Source organism: Ahaetulla prasina, chromosome 1 (genome assembly GCF_028640845.1).
Source record: "Ahaetulla prasina isolate Xishuangbanna chromosome 1, ASM2864084v1, whole genome shotgun sequence".
Lineage (NCBI taxonomy): Eukaryota > Metazoa > Chordata > Lepidosauria > Squamata > Colubridae > Ahaetulla > Ahaetulla prasina.
The window spans coordinates 230,320,346-230,341,603 of NC_080539.1; the positions used below are offsets into that span (position 1 = coordinate 230,320,346).

A 21,258-nucleotide genomic window follows, 5' to 3' on the forward strand; every position below is an offset into this window, starting at 1 on the left:
AATCCCGCAAAGCGAGATCCCTGAACACGAGAAGAAATCCCGCAGACTTAAACCTTCCTTGAAATACGAAGGAAGGAAGAAAACGCGAGGCAATCCATTCAGCGGTGCTCGACTAGATTCTCCGGAACCTCTGCAGACGGTCGTCTCCTATATCGACAAAGCGGAGCGCGATTAATTTCCCCTTCCTGGGTTCGTCATTCTTTCTCGCCCAACCAATGCAAGGCCGCTGCATCATTTCGTTCCGCCTGTTCCCAATCCGGTGTACAAAAGCAATATTATTTCCCCCCCCCTCTTCCTCTCGATCGATGAGCGCGGTAATCGACTGGTTTCCCTGGGCTTCCATTTTGCTGGGGACGACGATGCCGGAAAGGTGGTGGTAAGGAAACCGGGCGCTTTTTTTATTTCTTTTTCCCCCGGACGCTTCCTTTCCCTGCCCCCCCAAACGGGCTCCTTTTCTCTTCTCGAATCCTTCAGCCCCATGATTCCGGCGGCCCGGCTTGTCTTGCCAGGCTGCGAAATGCCCCTTCTTTCTAAACTATCGCCGCCCTAAGAAACTCTGCTGTTTCTCACTAGGGACTAGCCACTTGGGTTCCCCAACCTCGGTCTCACCCGGAATTCTCAAATTAGCTCTCCCTCTATAAATTGGGTGGCCCGATTCACTCGAACCGCCGTCCAGTGCTTTGCCTTTATTGGCGTAACTTCTGGCAGGGGAATCACTTGTGTGGAGTGTTGGGATTGCCGGCGGTTTAGGGAGCGCCTCGCCTAAGAAGAAGAGTAAAGAGATCCCGAGACGGTCTCCTTTTTCGGGAGGCGGCTCCGTGGACAGCCCCGCACTTTTCTTCGGAAGTGCCAGCCAGCCAGCCTGGGAGAGCCTCGCCTCGGAGATGGTTTACTGCGAGATACTCGGGGGCTGTGGATTATGGGAGTTGCCGCCCTGCAGGCCCGGAGGATCGCAGGTCGAGGTAGGCTCTTTTAGACCTAGAGCTCTCCAACCTTGGCGACTTTTGAGGCTTGTGGACTTCAACTCCCAGAATTCCCCCAGCCTGGGAGTTGCAACGTTCACATTTATCTGCTTCTAAATGCTTGACTTCGGGAATTCTGGGAGTTGAAGTCCGCAGTCGCCAAGGTTTCTAGGCGATGCGCGGGAGAGCCGCGTCACAGAGTTGTGCGGGAGGATGGAAGGCGGGACTCTGCGCATGCGCCTCTTCCTCGGCATGGGACCTTCGGGACTTCGCGGGAGTTTTAGTCTCCCAAGTGGGGCCGCCTGTTAACAACGCCTAATGCCGGTGGAAAGCTTACTCCGTCCCCGAGTATGTCTCGGCGATGCGATAGATGGGCTCCCGTCTGCTTTACGGCCGCCTTCCATAAAGGTGTCAAGGAAAGGCCGGCTTTGCTACAGGAAATTGGGATTTAATGGGGATGGCACCCCCACCCCCACTAAATGCAGGGGCACATCGATGGGCTGATGATGGTGATGATGTAACCTCAAGTTGGTATCCGCTTTTAACAACCACACAGATAGGTTTGCTAGATCAGGTGTCTCCAACCTTGGCAACTTTAAGCCTGGTGGACTTCAACTCCCAGAATTCCCCAGCCAGCTTTCCTGGCTGGGGCATTCTGGGAGTTGAATTCCACCAGGCTTAAAGTTGCCAAGGTTGGAAACCCCTGTGCTAGATGACTTTTGTCTCCAACCTTGGTGTCCCAAAGGTGCCTTTTCCAAAAGGTAACTGGGTTTTCTTTGCCTTCCTTCCAAAAGGCAACTGCATTTTCCAAAAGTCCAGTTGCCTTTTGGAAAAGGTTTTTTTTTTTCCTTTTGAAAACATTTCACTTCTCATCCAAGGAGCTTCTTTTGGGGGACTCTGCCAGTCAGTTAAAATTAAGCTTCGGTTTTGGAAAAAGCACCTTTGGGACAACCATGACCTGGATGATTGAGAATCTCATAGACCTCTGACCTGATCCTTCGGCTCTTCCAACTCATTGCCATTTTAATGAAAACCATCCATCTTGCTGTTTAGTCATCTTCTTCTTCTCTTTCCTTCCATCTTTCCCAACAGAGGGATTAGAGCTTTCCCCAGAGAGTTGGGTCTTGGCATGCGGTGCTAAAAAAGCATACCTAATTGTGAATGCAACAAATTGTTAAAAGGAGGGTTATCTGCTTCTAAATATTTTATTTTTTATTTATTAAATGTGTATGCTGTCCATCTCTCTACCAAATGACTGGGTAATTTAAAGCATTTTGGACCATCTAGTCAATTTGTTATTATTAACTTTCTCTTGTGAGTTCTTTCTTCAACCTGGTGATTGATTCTGGTATATATGGAAGACTCGGATTGGGAAACGCCATAGTAAGAAGAGAAAAGGATAAATACAGATAAAGGATGAATCACTTCCCGTGAGATGGGTGTCTATATACATTTGATTAATAAACAAAAATAAAATTGAAATGTGATAGAAGCTATGAAGGAACCTCATTTGACTATCCTAGATGACCTCTTTCTCAGTAATTATGTACACCATCACTCTCAAATTGCCAACTTAAAATATTTGACCATACAGTATAAAGCCTGAAACCTGTTCTCAGAATAGTACATGTGCTTATGTTGAAAAGGAAAAATAAAACAACCATGATCCTATTTGTAAGATGTTCAAGGGGATAATGTAATGTTTCACATCTAGGAGTTGTATCCTGCCCTATTGGATCCAAATGAGATCTTAATGTGCCTGCTTCTCTATTATAATAGTAAACTGAACCTCATGCTGATGAAGCCTGCTCAGATTTAATCATCTTTCAATGGAATAACTTTTTTTAATATACTCTCCATGATTACTGAATTGCATTTCAGGCCCACTCTTCTATGTACCTCTCTGTTTCAGGGTTTCTTTAAATGAATAAGAGCATGGAAATGGCAACTGTAAGTAGTATAATTAATTTTTATTACACCAAATAGGTATATATGTAAGGATTTTTTTTAAAAAAATCTTTTGTGAGATCAATAACAATGAAGACACAATGCAGTTATTATATATAGGATTGGAATTAGTATGTCTTTAACATACCTAGTATAAAAATGTCACACATTGTTTTTGATTCAGATCTCTCAAGTATAATAAGAAAGCAATGCGTAAATTTGTTAATACTGTTTTTCTTCATGATGCATCTACAAATAATTACCATCCTCTGTATTAATATAGCTGCCCACTCTTGATGATGGAGAAAAAATAAGTCTTGTTTTACTACAGCTTTTTTTTTTTTGCCCTTTATTTAAAAACCCCTTTATTATTTTATGTGGCAATCAAAAGTATACCTTGTGTATATCTTCCACCCACATGTTTTAATTAAAAAATAAAATGTGACTAAAGTTCCATTGACAAATGTATAAATAGAAATAATATGGTGGTAATAATAAGATCAGAACTTTACTTGATTGTCAGCCAAATGATCAATATTTGTCATTACAGTAAACTACACTGAGGTGGTACCAGTCACCTGAGCCTTATTGATTCAGTTCATGTTCAGATTAAAGAAGAAAAACAAGATGTGTTTCCATTAGTTTGTGTCCTAATAATTTTCTGGCCTTGTTCTTATCAGACTGTTATGTTTAGGAATATGTTTGATCAAGGTATTCAGGAGGCTGGGTTAAACTTTCTGCCAGTATAAAGAATGGTGGAACACTATAATCAACTTATAAAGTGGCCTGCCAGTTTAGTAATAAAAAAAATGTGCTGTCTCCAGATAAACCAGTTTAACTAACTTGTCACTTATCCTATTTAATACTTTGCCAGAGGAAGAACTGGCATAATGCATGCATACGTATTTTATGTATTATCCTTTGTTTGCAGATAATTCCATTATTTTCACGTACAGGTATTCCATGCTTAACAACTGCCTTGTACAGCCACCATTCATAGCTATGATGCTGATGAAAAATAACTTTACCATCAGTCCTCACTTTTATGACTTACTGTAAAGCTAAGAAAAACTGAAGTAACATCATAAGGACCACTGCTGTTTCACTTGGCAACCATTTCACTTAATGACCCAGTTGCCAGTTCCATTTATGGTTGCTAAACAAGGACTACCTATATGTGCTTTAATATAATCTTAGTATATACTTAGATGTACTAATTGTTTGGTAATCTTGTGTAAAACTCCACATCTAAAATGTTGATTTTTATTAATACATTTCAAGTATTTTCTTTACTTGCTAATACAAGCAAAATTCAAGGATGATGAATCCTTGTAACAGTTTCTTTGGAGAGAAGAGATGTCCCTTCTTCCCAAAGGTTTGTTAAATTTGAGAAGGATGTCATTATGTTCATTTCCATCATATGTGTAATGATCTCCCACATCCAGAGAACTACAGATATGGTGGACTCATCTGTTACTTCAGTGGAGTAGCCAGGAGGAAATTGCTCTCTAATCCACTGGGAGCCAGTTCAATCACGACCTCATTGTAGCATGTTCCATGCCCACACCAGCTGTTGTGGAACAATACTGTATGTGCTAAGTCATAGTTTTCATACACAACCTGTGCTGCCTTCAATTTTCTTTGTGTTCCCTTTAGGTACTTTGTAACAGAGCTAGACTGGTGACATACCTGCCTGGATTTTATTCTTTGGTTAGAAGGGTTATAACTCCCAAGACTTTTTCCACAGCAGGATCCTCTGGCTCAGATGAGCCTTCTGTTGCTGCTGCACCTCCTGACATATGTAAGGAAAATTCCAGTTTTCTCACATTAATGATCATTAAAGCCCTCTCTTTATAGAAAACCCTTTTTTTCCCCTTCATCATGTCTGTTTCTCAGAAACCGCCTGCACAAATCCCTGCAGTTTTCTTAGCAAGATGGGGTTTTTTAAGATGTGGTTTGCTATTGCCTCCTTTCTAAGGTTGAAAGAAATTGACTGGCCCAAGGTCATCCAGGTGGTTTTATGCCTAAAGCGAGACTCAAATTTATGGTCCTCTGGTTTCTAGCCTGATGCCTAAATCACTACACCAAATTGACATCGTATATATTTTAAGTAATCTGTGTCTTTTGGTACTTTTAGCCTAACTTCAAGTTAGGCTAAAAGCATTTACGTAGAACTAACTTCCACTGAGATCAATAGATCTCAGAGCATAGATGCTTCCACTTTTAAGCAGCAACTTTCAAAAATCAATGTCCTTTACTGCTGAAAACAAATTCTGTATGTGGATGCTGTACAGTGACACAAACTTATTTTTTCTTAGGTCCAAAAACTGTGTGGCCAGATGAAGTGATGGGACCTTTTGGCCCCCAGGACCAAAGATTTCAACTACCTGGTAATATAGGTTTTGACTGCCACCTAAGTGGGACGGCACTTCAGAAGACGAGACAGGTTCATAAAAAAATGCCTGATCTACTAATGGAACCCTTGGCAAGTGAAAGGCATGAATTTGTGATGGCCCAGTACGTCAACGAGTTCCAGGTAAGTGTACAAGTCTCCTGGGAAGGTGAGATTCAAATCTAGAAATGTGTTCACTGCTTCCTTGGTGGATGGCACAAGAAGTCCCAGAGGCATCTTTAATGTAGAGTTCAACTCGCACAGTAATTTATCATCCACCTGGCAATTGCTAGACTAGACATTCCTCGCAGAGTTCACATACAAGTCAAGAAGTTACTTTCTAGTGGATTCACTTTGATCACAATTTATCATTTGGAAGTTTTTCAGCCTTCTTATGTTCTAACTGTGTCTCATTGGCTAAAATCTAATTTTTCTGAATAAGAAATATGTATCTGTTCACAAAAGCCAACATAAGTCATTATGACCATGTTGTCTACTGGAGGGAATGGGGACAGGAAGCCAAAATCTGTATCAGTAATTATATGCAGTAGTAAATGTAGCAATTATAAAGCAAAAAGGATATGTAGACAAGAGTTTTTCTGATAGAAAATAATATTTGTAGATTATTGTATCTAAAACTTATTGAGAAAAAAAATCTGAACAGATGATTGTTACGCTCCGTTTTAGAATATATATATATTCTGACTGTCAATGCCAAAACTGATCCCATCCTTCTGGAGTCTGGCCTGGAAGCCATGTTACCTTGGTGCCTTCAGGATCCAGGCCTGCCACAATCCTACCGTGGGAAGTTGGAGGGGGGATTGCATGAGTGGAGTAGAATTAGCCATAACAAAACTTTGCAGACATGTTCAAGGCCATTGTGTCCCACAGTGTGCATGAAGGAACTGGACATGTGAGAGAAGTGGGCAAGGTCTTGAACTTTCTTTTGGGTGAGGACAAACCCGGAAGCTCTCAAGATTCGGGTTTTCCACAGTTGTGCCAATATGACATCTCCAGTAAAAGTTAGCTTTGGGGAACTGCAAGCCTCGGAGTTTGATTTCGTTGGGGGTGTTACTTGGAACCCTGACATTTGGTTGATTTAAAAAAAAAAAACAGCTGGCAGTCCTTACTATGCTGGAATTCTAGATGTTCCCATCAGCTTCTTTCTGCTATATAAGACTGCAGCTTAGATCTAGATCTTAATCAAAATAGAAAACTTTTGCAATATGTAAGTAGCTTTGCTCATTAAGCATGACATATGACATACAGTATGCATAATCAGAATTGGCTACAGTGATATCACAAAACTTTCATAGAGAGCTGGGTTTGGGAAGAGACGGGATTATTTTTCTGTCCTCCCCATTTTGGGGATATGTGGCAAGAACAGCTAAATCAAAGTCAGCCTGATACTTGTAGATCACCAAACACTATACTTTGAGGCAGGGGTCTCCAAGCTTGGCAACTTTAAGACTTGTGGACTTCAACTCCCAGAATTCCTCAGCCAGCTTTGCTCTGGGAGTTGAAGTCCACAAGTCTTAAAGTTGCCAAGTTTGGAGACCCCTGCTTTGAGAGACTACCTGGCCTTTGGTAGCTTCAATATACTGGGGAGGATTTAAAATACTTGCCCTTGTTTATTTTGATTTTTGTAATCATCTGTTAGTTTTCATTACTATACAGTGATACCTTGGTACTCAGCTGCTTTGAAAGTCATCACATTTGGTACTCAACGCATTCTGACACGAAAATTTTATCCCAGTACTCATTGTTTGTTTGGTACTCAACACACAGACTAGAACTTGTCATTGTCGACTACATTGTGACTCAGTATATTATTCCTTATGGGAAAAGTTTGTTTGGTATTCAACATTTTTGGTACTCACCGTATCTCTCAGAACCAATTAACGATAAATGCCGAGATACCGTTGTACCAAAAATTATTGTTACTAATCTATTCTATCAAAAATTAGTGATTCTGCTAGAATAACTCCCTTTATCAGTACATTATAGGAAAAGTTGTAGTGATGGGCAAAGAACCCTTTTTTTAGTATTCTTCCTTTCGCTGGGGAATGTATCACAAGTTTTTTGAAGCAGAATTTGAAAAATCAGTATTGAACAGTCACACGAAACAATCATTCCAAGAGCAGAAATGCCTTTATGGTTTGTTTTTTAAAAAAATGATTAGTGTGTTTTATGGGTTAGTGTTTATTGATTCTATAAAAAATATATGCTGCTGCTCTTGGAGTCTGTATAGTTAAGGAAAAAAATTAAAAAATCATGAAAGCATAAAAATCATAAAAAACTGAAACTATGTACAGATGGACTGTCACTGGTATGTTACTGAAGCTTGATAAGAATTCAGATGTACTTCACATGCCTAGAAGTTAAATAATGTATTTTTTGCAAAACCTTAGAATTCCAACAACTGGGATAAAACACTAAAATAAATATTTTCTAATCAATAGTATGCATTAGGTTCAAAACGTAACTTTTTTTTTCAGGGTAATAATGCTGTTCATAAACAAGACATTGCAGACGCCAAAAGTTACTTTGAAACTGCCAAAGTAGAATGTGCGATACAAGCATGCCCAGAACTGTTGCGCAAAGGTATGAGTTCCCCACCCACCCCCATCTCCACAATGTTAATTATTTTTTAAAAGTGTATAAAATTGTAGCTTGAAGAAAAAACATGCACAGATTGACAGTTTAAGTAATGATTTCCGTCTAGCACGGTAATTTGATTAATTTTCTTAAGTTTTCGGTACATTCGACTCAATTTTACCTTTGAATTAACTTCCTTTTGCCTTCTTTTTAATCCTAAACCAGTTTTCTATATGAGCAAAGTATTTAAGAATAGGCCTTTAGGGAGCAAATGTCTCTTCCTCATGGTTGCTAGAGGCTGAGTACAGGTAATCCTCAATTTACGATGGGTTGCTTAGCAACCAAAGTTACAACTGAACCTCCCCCCCAAAAAAAGCTAATTAAGATAGTTACACACACACATACACACTCCATAGTCATATGACCACATTTTGGGGACTTGGCAAATAGTGTAGAAATATGATCATGGAAAAGTTATTTAAAATGTTTATATCTTATTTTTTATAGATTTTGAGTCTATGTTTCCAGATGTGGTTTCCAATAATATAACAGTACTAACAGTAACGCAAAAAACTGTAAATGATATGACTGGATGGAGCGAAGAGGTAGAAAATGAGCGAGAAGGCCTCATTGAAAATGTAAGTCACATTGGTTTAGGATGATCAGATGTAATTACTTTCCACCCTGTGTGTGTGTGTGTGTGTGTGTGTGTGTGTGTTTTATATGTGAGTGCCAAATATATGCATACATTCCTAACTCTATTCTAAGAATGTATAGCATTATTTACAAATGTAAAGCATATTTGAAAAGACAGAGATTTTATTAAATTGTAGAAGCAAAAAACAAGTACCTAGATATGTCCACATCATCTGAAATTCAGTTCTGAAGAAGCATAATTTCTAAACTGTTAACAAGCCTCCTTTATATACATACATACATACATACATACATACATGCATACGTTATATGTATATATGTGTGTATGTGTATGTATGTATATACATATATATTTGTTTTCTGAGGTTTTCGCGGGTGTTTGTATACATACATATATACACACACACACACCCCTCTGTACCCATCGCCATCTGCACATAATTGTTAACTTTATATTATGTCACTATGATTTTTCACAAGAAAATACTAATCTTAAAAATTTTATGCATACTCATTCTTAGCATGACATGATGACATTCTAATGCTTTTCATTCTGTATAGTAAATTGAGGGTTTCATCTGAAAGCTTATTGGTACTTGCTTAAATAAAAACTACATTTGCAAAATTGCCACTAGAGGTCATTCCTTCTCCGGGCTCCCTTTTAACCACTTTGGCTTTAAGCAGTCGGTAATTAAGTTCCAACAGATGTCAGTATTTACTGCTGGTATTCTCCATAAAATGTTATTTACTGAACATGTCTCGTTAAAAGAAAAGTTCACATTTTGAGGGTGTTGTTTTCCATTTCTGAATAATTGTAATGAAACAATAGCTTGTAGTTAACCGCTAGACATAGAGGCTTGAATTTCATTTTAAAGCATTTGGAGCTGATTTCTGGCTTCTAGATAATGGATTCAGAAGAGTGGCTCACTTAGGAGGAGAATTCCAGTCTGAGTGAGTTGCATAGCTTTAGGGAGGCCACATGAGCAAAGCAAGAATACTTTACTGTATAACTTATAGTTTGAAAATTGATGAATTAAATATTAAAATGAACCGAGAGAGTTAAATTTAAAATAGTGCATATAGGTAGCTTGCGTATGTCTTTGTTGAAAACTGCTGTTTTTCTTTTTTTTTTATTTAAAAAGTTTTACAACAACAAATAAATTTTTCCCCTCCCCCTCCTTCCCCCCTCCCTCTAAAACCCCCCTCCCTCCCAGACTTCCCGGAGCAAACACAAGGGTATAGTTCAAAAAACTAACATTCATACATTACATTTTTAAAGTTTAACACAATTATATTTATTTATTTATTTATTTATTTATTTATTTATTTATTCGATTTTTATACCGCCCTTCTCCCGAAGGACTCAGGGCGGTGTACAGCCAAAAGTAAAACCAGACAATACAATATACAATTAAAATACAAATTAAAAAACTTATTTTATAATTGGCCTAAAAAAACTTTAAAATATATAAAACTAAAACCCCTTAAAATTAATAATAGAAAATTTAAAATCAATAAAATTTAAGCCAGCCCCACGCGAATGAAAAGATGTGTCTTCAGTTCGCGGCGGAAGGTCCGAAGGTCAGGTATTTGGCATAAACCCAGGGAAGCCTGCTCCAGAGTGGAGCCCCCACAGAGAAGGACCTTCCTGGGGCCGCCAGCCGACATTGCTAGGCGGACGGCACCCAGAGAAGTCCCTGTCTGTGAGAGCGTACGGGTCGGTGGGAGGCATGCGGTAACAGCAGGCGGTCCCGTAAGTACCCAGGCCCTAAGCCATGGAGCGCTTTAAAGGTAGTGACCAAAACCTTAAAGTGCACTCGAAAGGCCACAGATAGCCAGTGCAGTCTGCACAGGAGCGGTGTTACGGGAGCTACGCCAAGCTCCCTCTATCACCAGCGCAGCTGCATTCTGACTAACTGAAGCCTCCGAGTGCACCTCAAGGGAGCCCCATGTAGAGAGCATTACAATAATCCAAGCGAGAGGTAACGAGCATGAGTGACTGTGCACAAGGCATCCCGATCAAGGAAGGGGCGAACTGCCGAACCAGGTGAACCTGGTGGAAGGCCCTCCTGGAGACGGCCAAATGATCTTCAAACGACAGCCTTTCATCCAGGAGGACACCTAAGTTGCACCCTATCCTTTGGGGCCAGTAACTGCCTCCAACAGTCAGCTGCAGCTGCAGCTGACTGAATCGTGCCGCATCCACAGCCACTCCGTCTTGGAGGGATTAAGCTTGAGCCTGTTTCTCCCCATCCAGACCCGTACGGCTTCCAAACACCGGGACAGCACTTCAACAGCTTCATTGGGGTGGCCCGGGGTGGAAAAGTACAGCTGGGTGTCATCAGCGTACAGCTGGTATCTCACCCCAAAGCCACTGATGATCTCACCCAACGGCTTCATATAGATGTTGAACAGAAGGGGCGAGAGGATCGACCCTGCGGCACCCCACAAGTGAGGCACCTCGTGGTCGACCTCTGCCCCCCTGTCAACACTGTCTGCGACCGGTCAGAGAGATGGGAGGAGAACCACCGATACACGGTGCCTCTCACTCCCAATCCCCCCAACCGGCGCAGCAAGATACCATGGTCGATGGTATCAAAAGCCGCTGAGAGGTCTAATAGGACCAGGGCAGAGGAATAACCCCTGTCCCTGGCCCTCCAGAGATCATCCACCAATGCGACCAAAGCTGTTTCCGTGCTGTATCCGGGTCGGAAGCCAGACTGGAACGGGTCTACATAGACGGCTTCATCCAGGTATTGGGGTAGCTGTCGCGCCACAACACTCTCTACAACCTTCGCAACGAAGCGAAGGTTGGAGACTGGACGATAATTACCCAAAATAGCTGGGTCCAGGGAGGGCTTCTTGAGGAGGGGTCTCACCACCGCCTCTTTCAAGGCGGCAGGGAAAACCCCTTCCAACAAAGAAGCGTTGATAATCCCCTGGAGCCAGCCTCGTGTCACCTCCTGAGTGGCCAGTACCAGCCAGGAAGGACACGGGTCCAGTAAACATGTAGTGGCGTGAAGCCTCCCCAACAAACCTGTCCACGTCCTCGGGAGCCACAGGGTCAAACTCATCCCAAACAGATTCGACAAGACGTGCCTCCTCTCCCTCGCTTGGATCATCCCAATTTCGGTCCAGACCATCCCGGAGCTAAGCGATTTTATCGTATAGATAACCACTAAACTCCTCGGCACGTCCCTGCAAAGGGTCATCCCGCACCTCCTGATGAAGGAGGGAGCGGGTCACCCGAAACAGGGCGGCCGGGCGGTTATCTGCCGACGCAATGAGGGTGGAGGTGTAGGAGCGCCTCGCCTCCCTCATTGCCACTAGGTAGGTCCTAGAATAGGACCTAACTAGTGTCCGATCAGCTTCGGAACGACTGGACCTCCAGGTGCTCTCTAGGCGTCTTCTCCGGCATTTCATCTCCCTCAGCCCCTCGGAGAACCAAGGGGCCGGGCAAGACCTGCGCCGGGTCAGAGGCCGCAAAGGCACGACCCGGTCCAAGGCCCCAGCCGCGGCCTGTTCCCAGGCCGCAAGTAGTTCCTCAGTCGAGCCATGGGCCAGATCCTCAGGAAATGGCCCAAGCTCCGTCAGGAACCTCTCCGGGTCCATCAGGCGCCTGGGACGGAACCAACGTATAGGTTCCGTCTCCCTGGGATGGTGGGTGGCGGTTCGGAGGTCCAGGCGAAGGAGAAAATGATCTGTCCATGACAACGGTTCTGTTACTAAGTCGTCTAATTCCAGATCATTTAACCACTGTCCAGAGATATAAATTAGATCCCGCGTGCCTCCTCCCATGTGTGTAGGACCATCATTTACTCGAATCAGGTCCAAGGCTGTCATGGAAGCCTGGAACTCCCGAGCTGCAGTCAATGACAAGCCAGCTGATGGTAGGTTGAAATCCCCCATAACCATAAGTCTGGGGGTCTCAACCGCCACACCGGCAAGTACCTCCAACAGCTCGGGCAAGGCTGTGTTCACGCAGCAAGGAGCCAGGTACGCGATCAACAAGCCCAACTGATTCCTATGGCCCCACCTCACATAGAGGGATTCACAGCCGGCAATCTGAGGAACAGTGGCCTCCCTCGGCTCTAGATCCTCCTTAATGACAACCGCCACCCCCCCCACCCCTACCTTGGGCCCTCGGTTGATGAAATGCTCGGAAACCCGGAGGGCACAGCTCAACAAGGGGAACCCCCGCCCTCTGGGCCCAACCAGGTCTCCGTAATGCCCATAAGGTCCGCGGACTCCCCCTGAATAAGATCACAAATCAGGGGAGCTTTATTAACCACGGACCGGGCATTACATAACATCAACCGAAGATCCAAGATATAGTCCTTCTCTTTCGCATATCCTGACTTCCTCCTTTAAAATCAAAAATTACGTCCTTCATTCAAAGGCAGTCTGATATCTCTTAGTCTGATATCTATTTTGAATATAATCAATCCATTTCTTCCATTCGTTTAAATATTTTTCTTGAGTATTGTCTTTCAAAAAGGCTGAAATTTTAGCCATCTCCGCCAAATTAGAAACTTTCAATATCCATTCTTCTATTGTGGGTAGTTCTTTTTTCTTCCAGTACTGTCCAATCAGTAATCTTGCTGCTGTTATCAAGTTCAAAATCAATTTAGTATCAGTTATTGTATAATCCATCGTAATCCCTAAAAGGAAAAATTGTGGTTGAAACTTAATCTTCTTCTTCAAAACATTCTGCATAATCCACCAAATTTTTATCCAGAAAGACTTAATTTTCTTACAAGTCCACCATACATGAAAATATGTAGCATTGTCACAATTGCATCTCCAACATTTCACTTGCATATCTGGATACATACATGATAATTTCTTAGGATCTAAATGCCATCTATAAAACATCTTATAAAAGTTTTCCCTTAAATTCTGTGCTTGCGTAAATTTAACATTTCTAACCCAAATTCTCTCCCAAGTTTCCAACATTCCAAACTGCTGTTTTTCAACTTATATAAATATTGAGTACAAGCCTTTTTTTTATAGTAGAATAGTGTAACTTTAGATTTAATATTCATAGTAATTATTATAAGAATAATAAAAGGAACTTGGCAAATTGTTTTCTTACTGCTTAAAACTCTTCTTCAACTTCCTTTGAATATACATCATTTGTGTATTGGGTAGGTAACATACAATCTCAATGTGTTGGGGACAATAGCTACAGATTGCTCCTTCTATTGTTCTATGATAAATTTCTAGCCATCATCATGCTTGAAACAATTCAGAATTCTTGATAATTTTATGGATTGTAAGTAGCTTGATAAAGCCAGGAAGAATATTCCATCTTTAACATATAGCAGAAGATTCAGAGTAAGATCATTCAGGGTTTTTTTTTATCTTGCACTTTACTTCAGTGTCAATTTAAATCAGGGGTGCATTCTACTTACCTCCGCTACTGATTTGTAACGGGAGTGCAACCCCGCTTTTACGCATGCACAGATCATCCGTGATAATGTCTGGCCGGGTGGGTGGAGCCTCCTGCTGCCATTACTACTGGTTCGCAAAAACCGGACCAAACCGGGCACAACCCACCACTGGTTTAAATGTATTTTAACTTAATATGAGATAATAAGGCAAAGCTCAAGTATTGATTCTTTGAAAATGTTGCAAAAAAAAGAGAGAGAGGGAAGCATTGAAAACAAGTTAAGCCTTAATTAGTATAATTTCCCATACATTCCAACTGGGAAACAATGGTTTATTTCTGAATTTCTTAAAATACTAGCTCGTTCTAAAACTTACAACTTGTACTTTACTGGGTTAGACAAAACTGAACATTTTGTGTAGAGATTTGATTTTGAGTTTTTGCAATGCACATATATTTGGTTTAATAAACTATTCATGTGTTTGAAAGCTATCTAGATATAGTCAGCTTTTCCTGAAGTATATGTTCCTGTGTGTTCTTTTTATTAGGCTTAATTTCAATATATCATGCACAGTAGTGCAAAAATTAATCATAGATAGTATAAGGCTTAATCATGTTCATTGCAAATGGCTCAAGCCATTGCTAAATTTTACCAGAATATTTGACATTATATATTCTTTGGGGTTTGGGAAAAACATCCCATTTTCCTACATAGTTATAGGTCCCTTTGGTTTTGGCTTCTCTGAATTGATACAATATACTTCTGAGTAAGATATTACTTCTGCATGTACTTTGAAATTTATTCATTCATTCATTCATTCAATTTAATTTACTTGGCAAGGGTTTAGAAAGCTTCCTTACTAGCTTTTAAACTTTAAATTGCACTAGCTTTTTTATTTTCTTATCAAGGCAAAAAAATAGATTAACATAAGAAAAGTAGATGATGTGTGGTTATTTCCTTTTAATTTTAGATGCTGTGAAATTAAGAGAACAAAGTTAACATTACAATTCAAATGAGCAATGAAAGCATTCATATTACACAGACCCCGTGAAGTATTAACTCTTTATTGACTAACACCAAGACATCCTTATAGACTTTACATGATTCCAATATGGCTTAATAGTGTTTATCCTGTTAGTAAAGCTATTCAAGTTGATCAGCTGAAGTTCTGAGCATTTGCTCTTTGATTTTGAAGTGAATTTGTGCTTGATGGAGAAAGTCTATTTTGCATTTTTCTATTTTCTCTCTTCTTAGTTTATCAACGGTGCTAAGGAAATTTGCTGCGCTTTGTCTTCTGAAGGTTACTGGGCAGACTTTATTGATCCGACATCAGGATTAGCAGTAAGTATTTATGTTAAAATATAGTATGGAAAGGAGTATCGGGCTCAGATTTAGGCAAACTAGCAGTAGAGTATAAATCCTCCATCAGTTGTTTGTTCTTGCTGGTTGCCATTAGAGGACTACATTGTTTTTGTTTAATAAGTGTATTGGCATGGTATTTCCTATCTATCGTTGTAGGAGCTCAAGGTGTTGCACATACTTCTTCCTGTTTCATACTTTAGTGATACAAGAACCTTTTGAGGTACAGGCAGTTCTCGTTAACGACCATTCAAAGTTCTGGTGGTGCTGAATAAGGAACTTAATGACCAGCCTTCAGAGTTCTGGCTGTCCCAACACCTCCATGGTCATGCGATTGTAATCCGGGCGCTTAGTAATCTGCTCACAGTTATAGCAATAGCACTTAGACTTATATTTATTTATTTGTTTGTTTGTTTATTATTTCAACTTTTATACCGCCCTTCTCCCGAAGGACTCAGGGCGGTTTACAGCCAAGTAAAAACAATAATACAAAAGTTAAGAACAATTTTAAAAAACTAATTTTAAATTGGCCGAAATGTAAAAATTTGCTAAATCCCATTAAAAAACTAATTAAAGCTATTAAAAAACTATTAGGCTAGTCCTGCTCGATGAAATAAAAGCGTATATATACCACTTCACAGTGCTTTACAGCCCACACTAAGAGGTTTTCAAGTTAGCATATTGGCCCCAAACAATCTGAGTCCTCATTTTACCGACTTCGGAAGGCTGAGTCAACCTTTAACCAGTGGGAATCGAACTGCCGACAGCCGGCAGTCAGCAGGAGTAACCTGCAGTACTGCATTCTAACCACTGCACCACCATGGTTATGGTTATGACAGTTGCTGCGTCCTGCAGACCTATAATTACCACTTGCAACCTTCCCTGGGAGTTTCCCACAAGCAAAGTCAATGGGGAAACCAGCAGGGAAAATTGCAAGTAACGTCCACCATGTTGCGTCCCGTCCCGTCCCCCCGGAACTCTACTATGAAATATGAGGTCTACCTTGAATTCTCCTACCCGTAGCACACACTTTGGCCTCAATTGCATTTCATAGGAACACCCTCTCTGCAAACCACACACGCTTTCACAGCACCACAGCAACCTTTTCCAGTCTTCCCACACTTCCAGTCCACATGCACTCATTTCAGTAAAACCCCTCCCCCAGCCCACCTCACTCCATAGTACTTAACCTAGCCATTGGCCTGTTTTCAGGCCACCTGGAACTTGCAATTTCCTGTCAGTTTCTCCATTGACTTTGTGGGAGCCAGGAGGAAATCCCAAGTCACTGCCATAGGAGGTCCTCACTTAATGACCCTCAGTTTGCTTAACTACTGCAACAGGGACAGCAAGGATTGCCATCATTAAATAATGTAGTCATATGACATTGTGCTTTACAACCACATCATTCAATGATGGAGATTCCAATTGTTAAGCGAGGAGCGTCTGCGTATTATTGTGAGAGACTGGTAGGCCGCAATCAGCTAGCAAGTGTCACGTATGACCCTGAGTTTCCCTCGCCCTAATCTGGCATTGTGCTACACAGCTCTTGCTCATTTGCACACATGCTAACTGCATGCTACTTTTCATCCAGGATAGTGATGCATCAGAAGTGCTAGTGTTGAGATATTTTTATGTCATTCTTCTTTATATTTTGCCAATCATTGTGCAGGATGGCTTTTCCGGGGGTAAAACTGAATCGCATAGAATGAAAGACTAGAATATTTTACTCACCCTTTTACTCCTATAACTTTTATTAGTGGATGTTGACTGTGTTTAGAGATCCCTTTTCTAGAATGGGCTATGGCAATCTTTGCATCATATTGTTGATTCATTAAATCTGTTTTGTTATTGTGGAAATTAAGAGCATAATATTGCCGATAATAATTGCACATCAACTCATTCAGATAATGCCTCATAGAAATAAAAAGTACTACATGTATTTACTTAAGCAGGAATTTAATCAACTCCACTGTTATAATACTCGATGTTTCATTCTTTTTTTCTCCTTTCAGTTCTTTGGCCCTTACACAAACAACACTCTTTTTGAAACTGATGAACGCTATCACCAGTTAGGATTTCTTGTGGAAGACCTAGGCTGCTGTAAAGTTATTCGGCATAATCTATGGGGAACTCACGTTCTAGTTGGAAGCATATTTACCAACGCTACCCCTGACAGCCCTATCATGAAGAAACTGCGTGGGAATTAATAGCACCTTTTCACTAGAAGTTGGTTAATAAACATTGTTAGCAGTAGATAGATTAAGTAATGCTGATTTATAGATAGGAAAAGTTCTATTATTTATTCTAGGTTTTGTAGTGTATGATTTATATACTAATGCAACATTTTATTTTTGAGATCACATGTGCGTGCATGCACACACATACATATGTCTCTGAAATCCTGAGCTCATTCATGGAAATGAAATGAAACACCCTCAGCAATTTTATTTGAGAGTACAGATCCTCAACACTCTCACCTTTGGTTACACATCTTCGGTTATAACCTTGAAGAAGAAAATGTGGTTGCACAATTGTCTCAGTTAAAAAAAAAACTATCTCAACTATCTTCATTTTTACCAGAACCAGTATTATATGTTGTTTGAATATTACCAAAATAGCTCAGCTGGATTATTGAAAAATTGTGATCCACTTGGATTTCTTGCAACTGATGATAAAACATAAAGCAGCACAACACTACTGTGTGTTAGGATGCAAAGTCTGAGGTGCAATTCAACCTCTTGAATCTAGCTTGCCACATTGTGGCTCGCTTCTTGAAATACAAGTATACCTTGAATTCTTTTAGCAAATAATTATCATCTCTTGAGACATTACAGGAGGTCACAGATAGCTGTTTCGTTTCTCTAACTACACGGTAGATTGCATTGCCTGATGCATCAGTTTATATTGAATATCTTTAGTAGTAGGGTGTCTCAGGTTAACATTCCTTAGCTGGATTTGGGTGGTTGTATCAGTTGACTACAACAGCTGTCAGTGAGCTGCTACAACAATTCATGGTTACATTGATGTGCAACATGGCTGGAGAGTAATGTATGGTATTGATCTTCGTATATGTTCTGTCCCCCTCCTCAGTCCGGGAGACACGAGTGATGGCTTAATTAGCAGGCAACTATCAGCTCTGGCAGCAAACTAGCGAGCATCTGCCAAGTGTCTCTGTTATCTCTCTTGTTGCCAATGAGTCAACCAGGAAACCAGGAACAAACAGGACTTCAGCTCTAATTATCTCCCTCTAAGCAGTTGATTTGGTTGCCACGAAGTGGTGTAGCACCCCTTGCTGCTTTTATATCCTGTGGGGTATGGCTCCATGACTCAGCACTTCCTAGGCCTGCCCCACCCCTGCTTCTGTTGTTCCCACCTCTCCTGCCTACGAAACCTAGGGTCCAGCCAGGCCTGATTGCCATCAGCCGGGTCTGGAGGCGTGGCCTGGGGGGGGAAGAGTCAGGGGATGGAGGCCTCGTTATCTCCTCCACCTGGCCTGCCTCTGGCTCCTGGAGCTGAGCCAGGGAAGCCGGTGCTCCAGAGGTAAGTCCTGATGGCCCTTCTCCCTCACTTTCCGAGTCACTTTCTGGCAGGGGGCCCGGCTCGGGGGCGCAGACATAACAGTATATGTGTAAATGTATCTTTTGAAATTTTTTCTTTGTGATTTTGTTTACAATAGTTGAAGATGCTACATACGAACAAACACTTCTATAGGCTAAAGCTTGGTTTATGGATGCTGTAAAATAAGAAAATGGTAAATTATCTGATTGGGCTGGGCATTTTATATTGAAAATGACGATTAAAATGTTTTAAATGCATCTACTGTATGGAACAGCAAGCAACATCCACTTACGCGGCAGATCTTTCCTGCCTGACTTCCTTCGACACCTTCGAAGAGTGAAACTAGATTGAGGTAGTTTGTTCACTGTTGGAGGCCATTCCAATAATGGGGTGAAGAAATCTTTCTTGTGCCCACTTGGTTAAGGAGTAAAAACAAATCGGAAAATAGAATTTGTTTCCGTGAAATTCTTACATGGGAAGATTTTAATTTTCTGTCAGACCACTCAACTGGCAGCGTCTTTGATCACTTCATTTTGCTGAGGGCCTCAACCTGCCTTCAATTTCTTAGCAACCAGTTATAGTAAAATTGTTCCAGATATTGCATTAAGAATAATTTGAATTAGTTTGGCATCTTTTAAACCACATTCTAGGGCAGTTGTGTATTGTTACTGATTGTAGCATTGTGGGAAGCTGACCTTGGGAGCAGTGGTATTGTGCAATTATGCTCATTTGCCTTTAAGGGGGGAAAGGCTCTGCAGGAAGGAAAGATCTGGATTTTTTTCTTATTTTTCTTTCGTATTTATGTGGATAAGATAGACAAGAAAAGGAAAGGTATCACATTTCAAATCAGTTGCTGGAAGATGATCAAGAAAAAGCAAATCTTTGCCAATATCAAATTTTTAGAGCTATCAGTTTCTGAAGATAAACTTTAATTTATTTTTATTTTATTTTAGAACTATTGGCAGGTTGCTATTGAGACAGCTTTATGAACTGTAAATTTAGGTATAATTTGAAATCTGTTATATGTACACCTATTTTTATACTGAATAAATGCTGGAACAAAAAATGATGTAAATATTCATTAGTCCTGACATAATTTCTAAGTTGTATATTGGAACTAATTTAAGAAATAAAGTAGGAATTCAATATTGTGGGCATAATGTTGCTATTTTAACTCTCGTGTTAACAGTTAATTTTTAATGCTGCCAGTATGATTGTGATATTATAGGAAAGAGAAGTGACTGAAGTATAAATTAGTTGTCGTTCTATTTTCAAAAACAGCTATTCTTCCTGTAATAATTTATCACTAAAACTGTTTTAAGTATCATCTTTTTAATCCAGGTAGAGGGGCTATTTTATGAATGATTGAATGAGTGTTGTATCCTCGACTTACAATAGTTCATTTAGTGACAGTTCAAAATTACAATGGTACTGAAAAAAATGACTTATGACCAGTTTTCACACTTACAACCATTGTAGCATTCCCATGGTCACGTGATTGACATTTGGATGCTTGACAAGTGACTCACATTTATGACGGTTGCAGTTTCCCAGTCATGTGATTCCTTTTGTGACTTTCTGATAAGCAAAGTCAATGGGAAAGTGAGATTCACTTAACAACAGTTTGTCTAATTTAACAACTGTCATGATGCACTTAACAACTGTTGCAAGAAAGTTCACAAAATGGAGCAAACTCACTTAACAAATGTTTCACTTAGTAACAGAAATATTGGGCTCAATCTAGGACTGCTTGTAGTTCTAAATATTTCCTATATAATACCGGTAGTGAACTGCTCTTTTTTAAATTATTTCATTTTATTCAAAAGATTGAAATACAAAATCCAAGAGAAGAAAAGTAAGAAGAGATAAAACAAATCTAGACAAAAACATTTTTAAAAAACTGAATTAAAACACAAAAGACAAAAACATATTATTACACACACACACACACACACACACACACACACACACACAGTTGCAACAGTGATAGCTTCCCAATGTGCAAAGCAGGTCCAAAATTTATAAGCTGCTACATCTATTTGCAATCCAATTGTCCTTTATGAAATTACATAAATGAAAGAAAAAATAATTAACAGGTTAAACAACAACGAAGTTAAAATTCAAAAGACTGTTAATAGTCCCAATGGTGCTTTTTCAAGAGGCAACTACTTTTTTTTTGTTTTTCTTTGAAGATGTTTCGCTTCTCCAAGAAGTTTCTTCAGCTTCAAAGAAGAACAAGGAAGTCCAGTTGCCTCTTGAAAAAGCATCTTTGGGACAACTATGACCTGGATGACTGAGAATCTCCATAGATACCTGTTAATAATTTGTCGTAATTTACTCATAGAAAGTCTACACTGTTTTTTACTTACCACAAACCAATAAGCTCGTGATTAGT

The 21,258-nt window shown here is 40.4% G+C and overlaps 1 protein-coding gene across 2 annotated transcripts; it reads left to right on the forward strand.

The window, feature by feature from the left end:
- Positions 1–261: 261 nt before the first annotated feature.
- On the forward strand, positions 262–20,014 carry MMADHC (metabolism of cobalamin associated D). Of its 2 annotated transcripts, none has more exons than XM_058193100.1 (8): positions 262–376; positions 2,875–2,912; positions 4,566–4,710; positions 5,228–5,445; positions 7,800–7,905; positions 8,407–8,537; positions 15,201–15,287; positions 17,318–20,014. In XM_058193100.1, the coding sequence occupies exons 2-8, from the start codon at positions 2,886–2,888 to the stop codon at positions 17,510–17,512; spliced, it is 909 nt and encodes a 302-aa protein (XP_058049083.1). In that variant the 5' UTR covers positions 262–376; positions 2,875–2,885; the 3' UTR covers positions 17,513–20,014. The 2 variants fall into 2 exon arrangements, with proteins under 2 accessions (XP_058049083.1, XP_058049088.1); XM_058193105.1 differs by lacking the exon at positions 262–376 and adding an exon at positions 396–962.
- Positions 20,015–21,258: the final 1,244 nt, after the last annotated feature.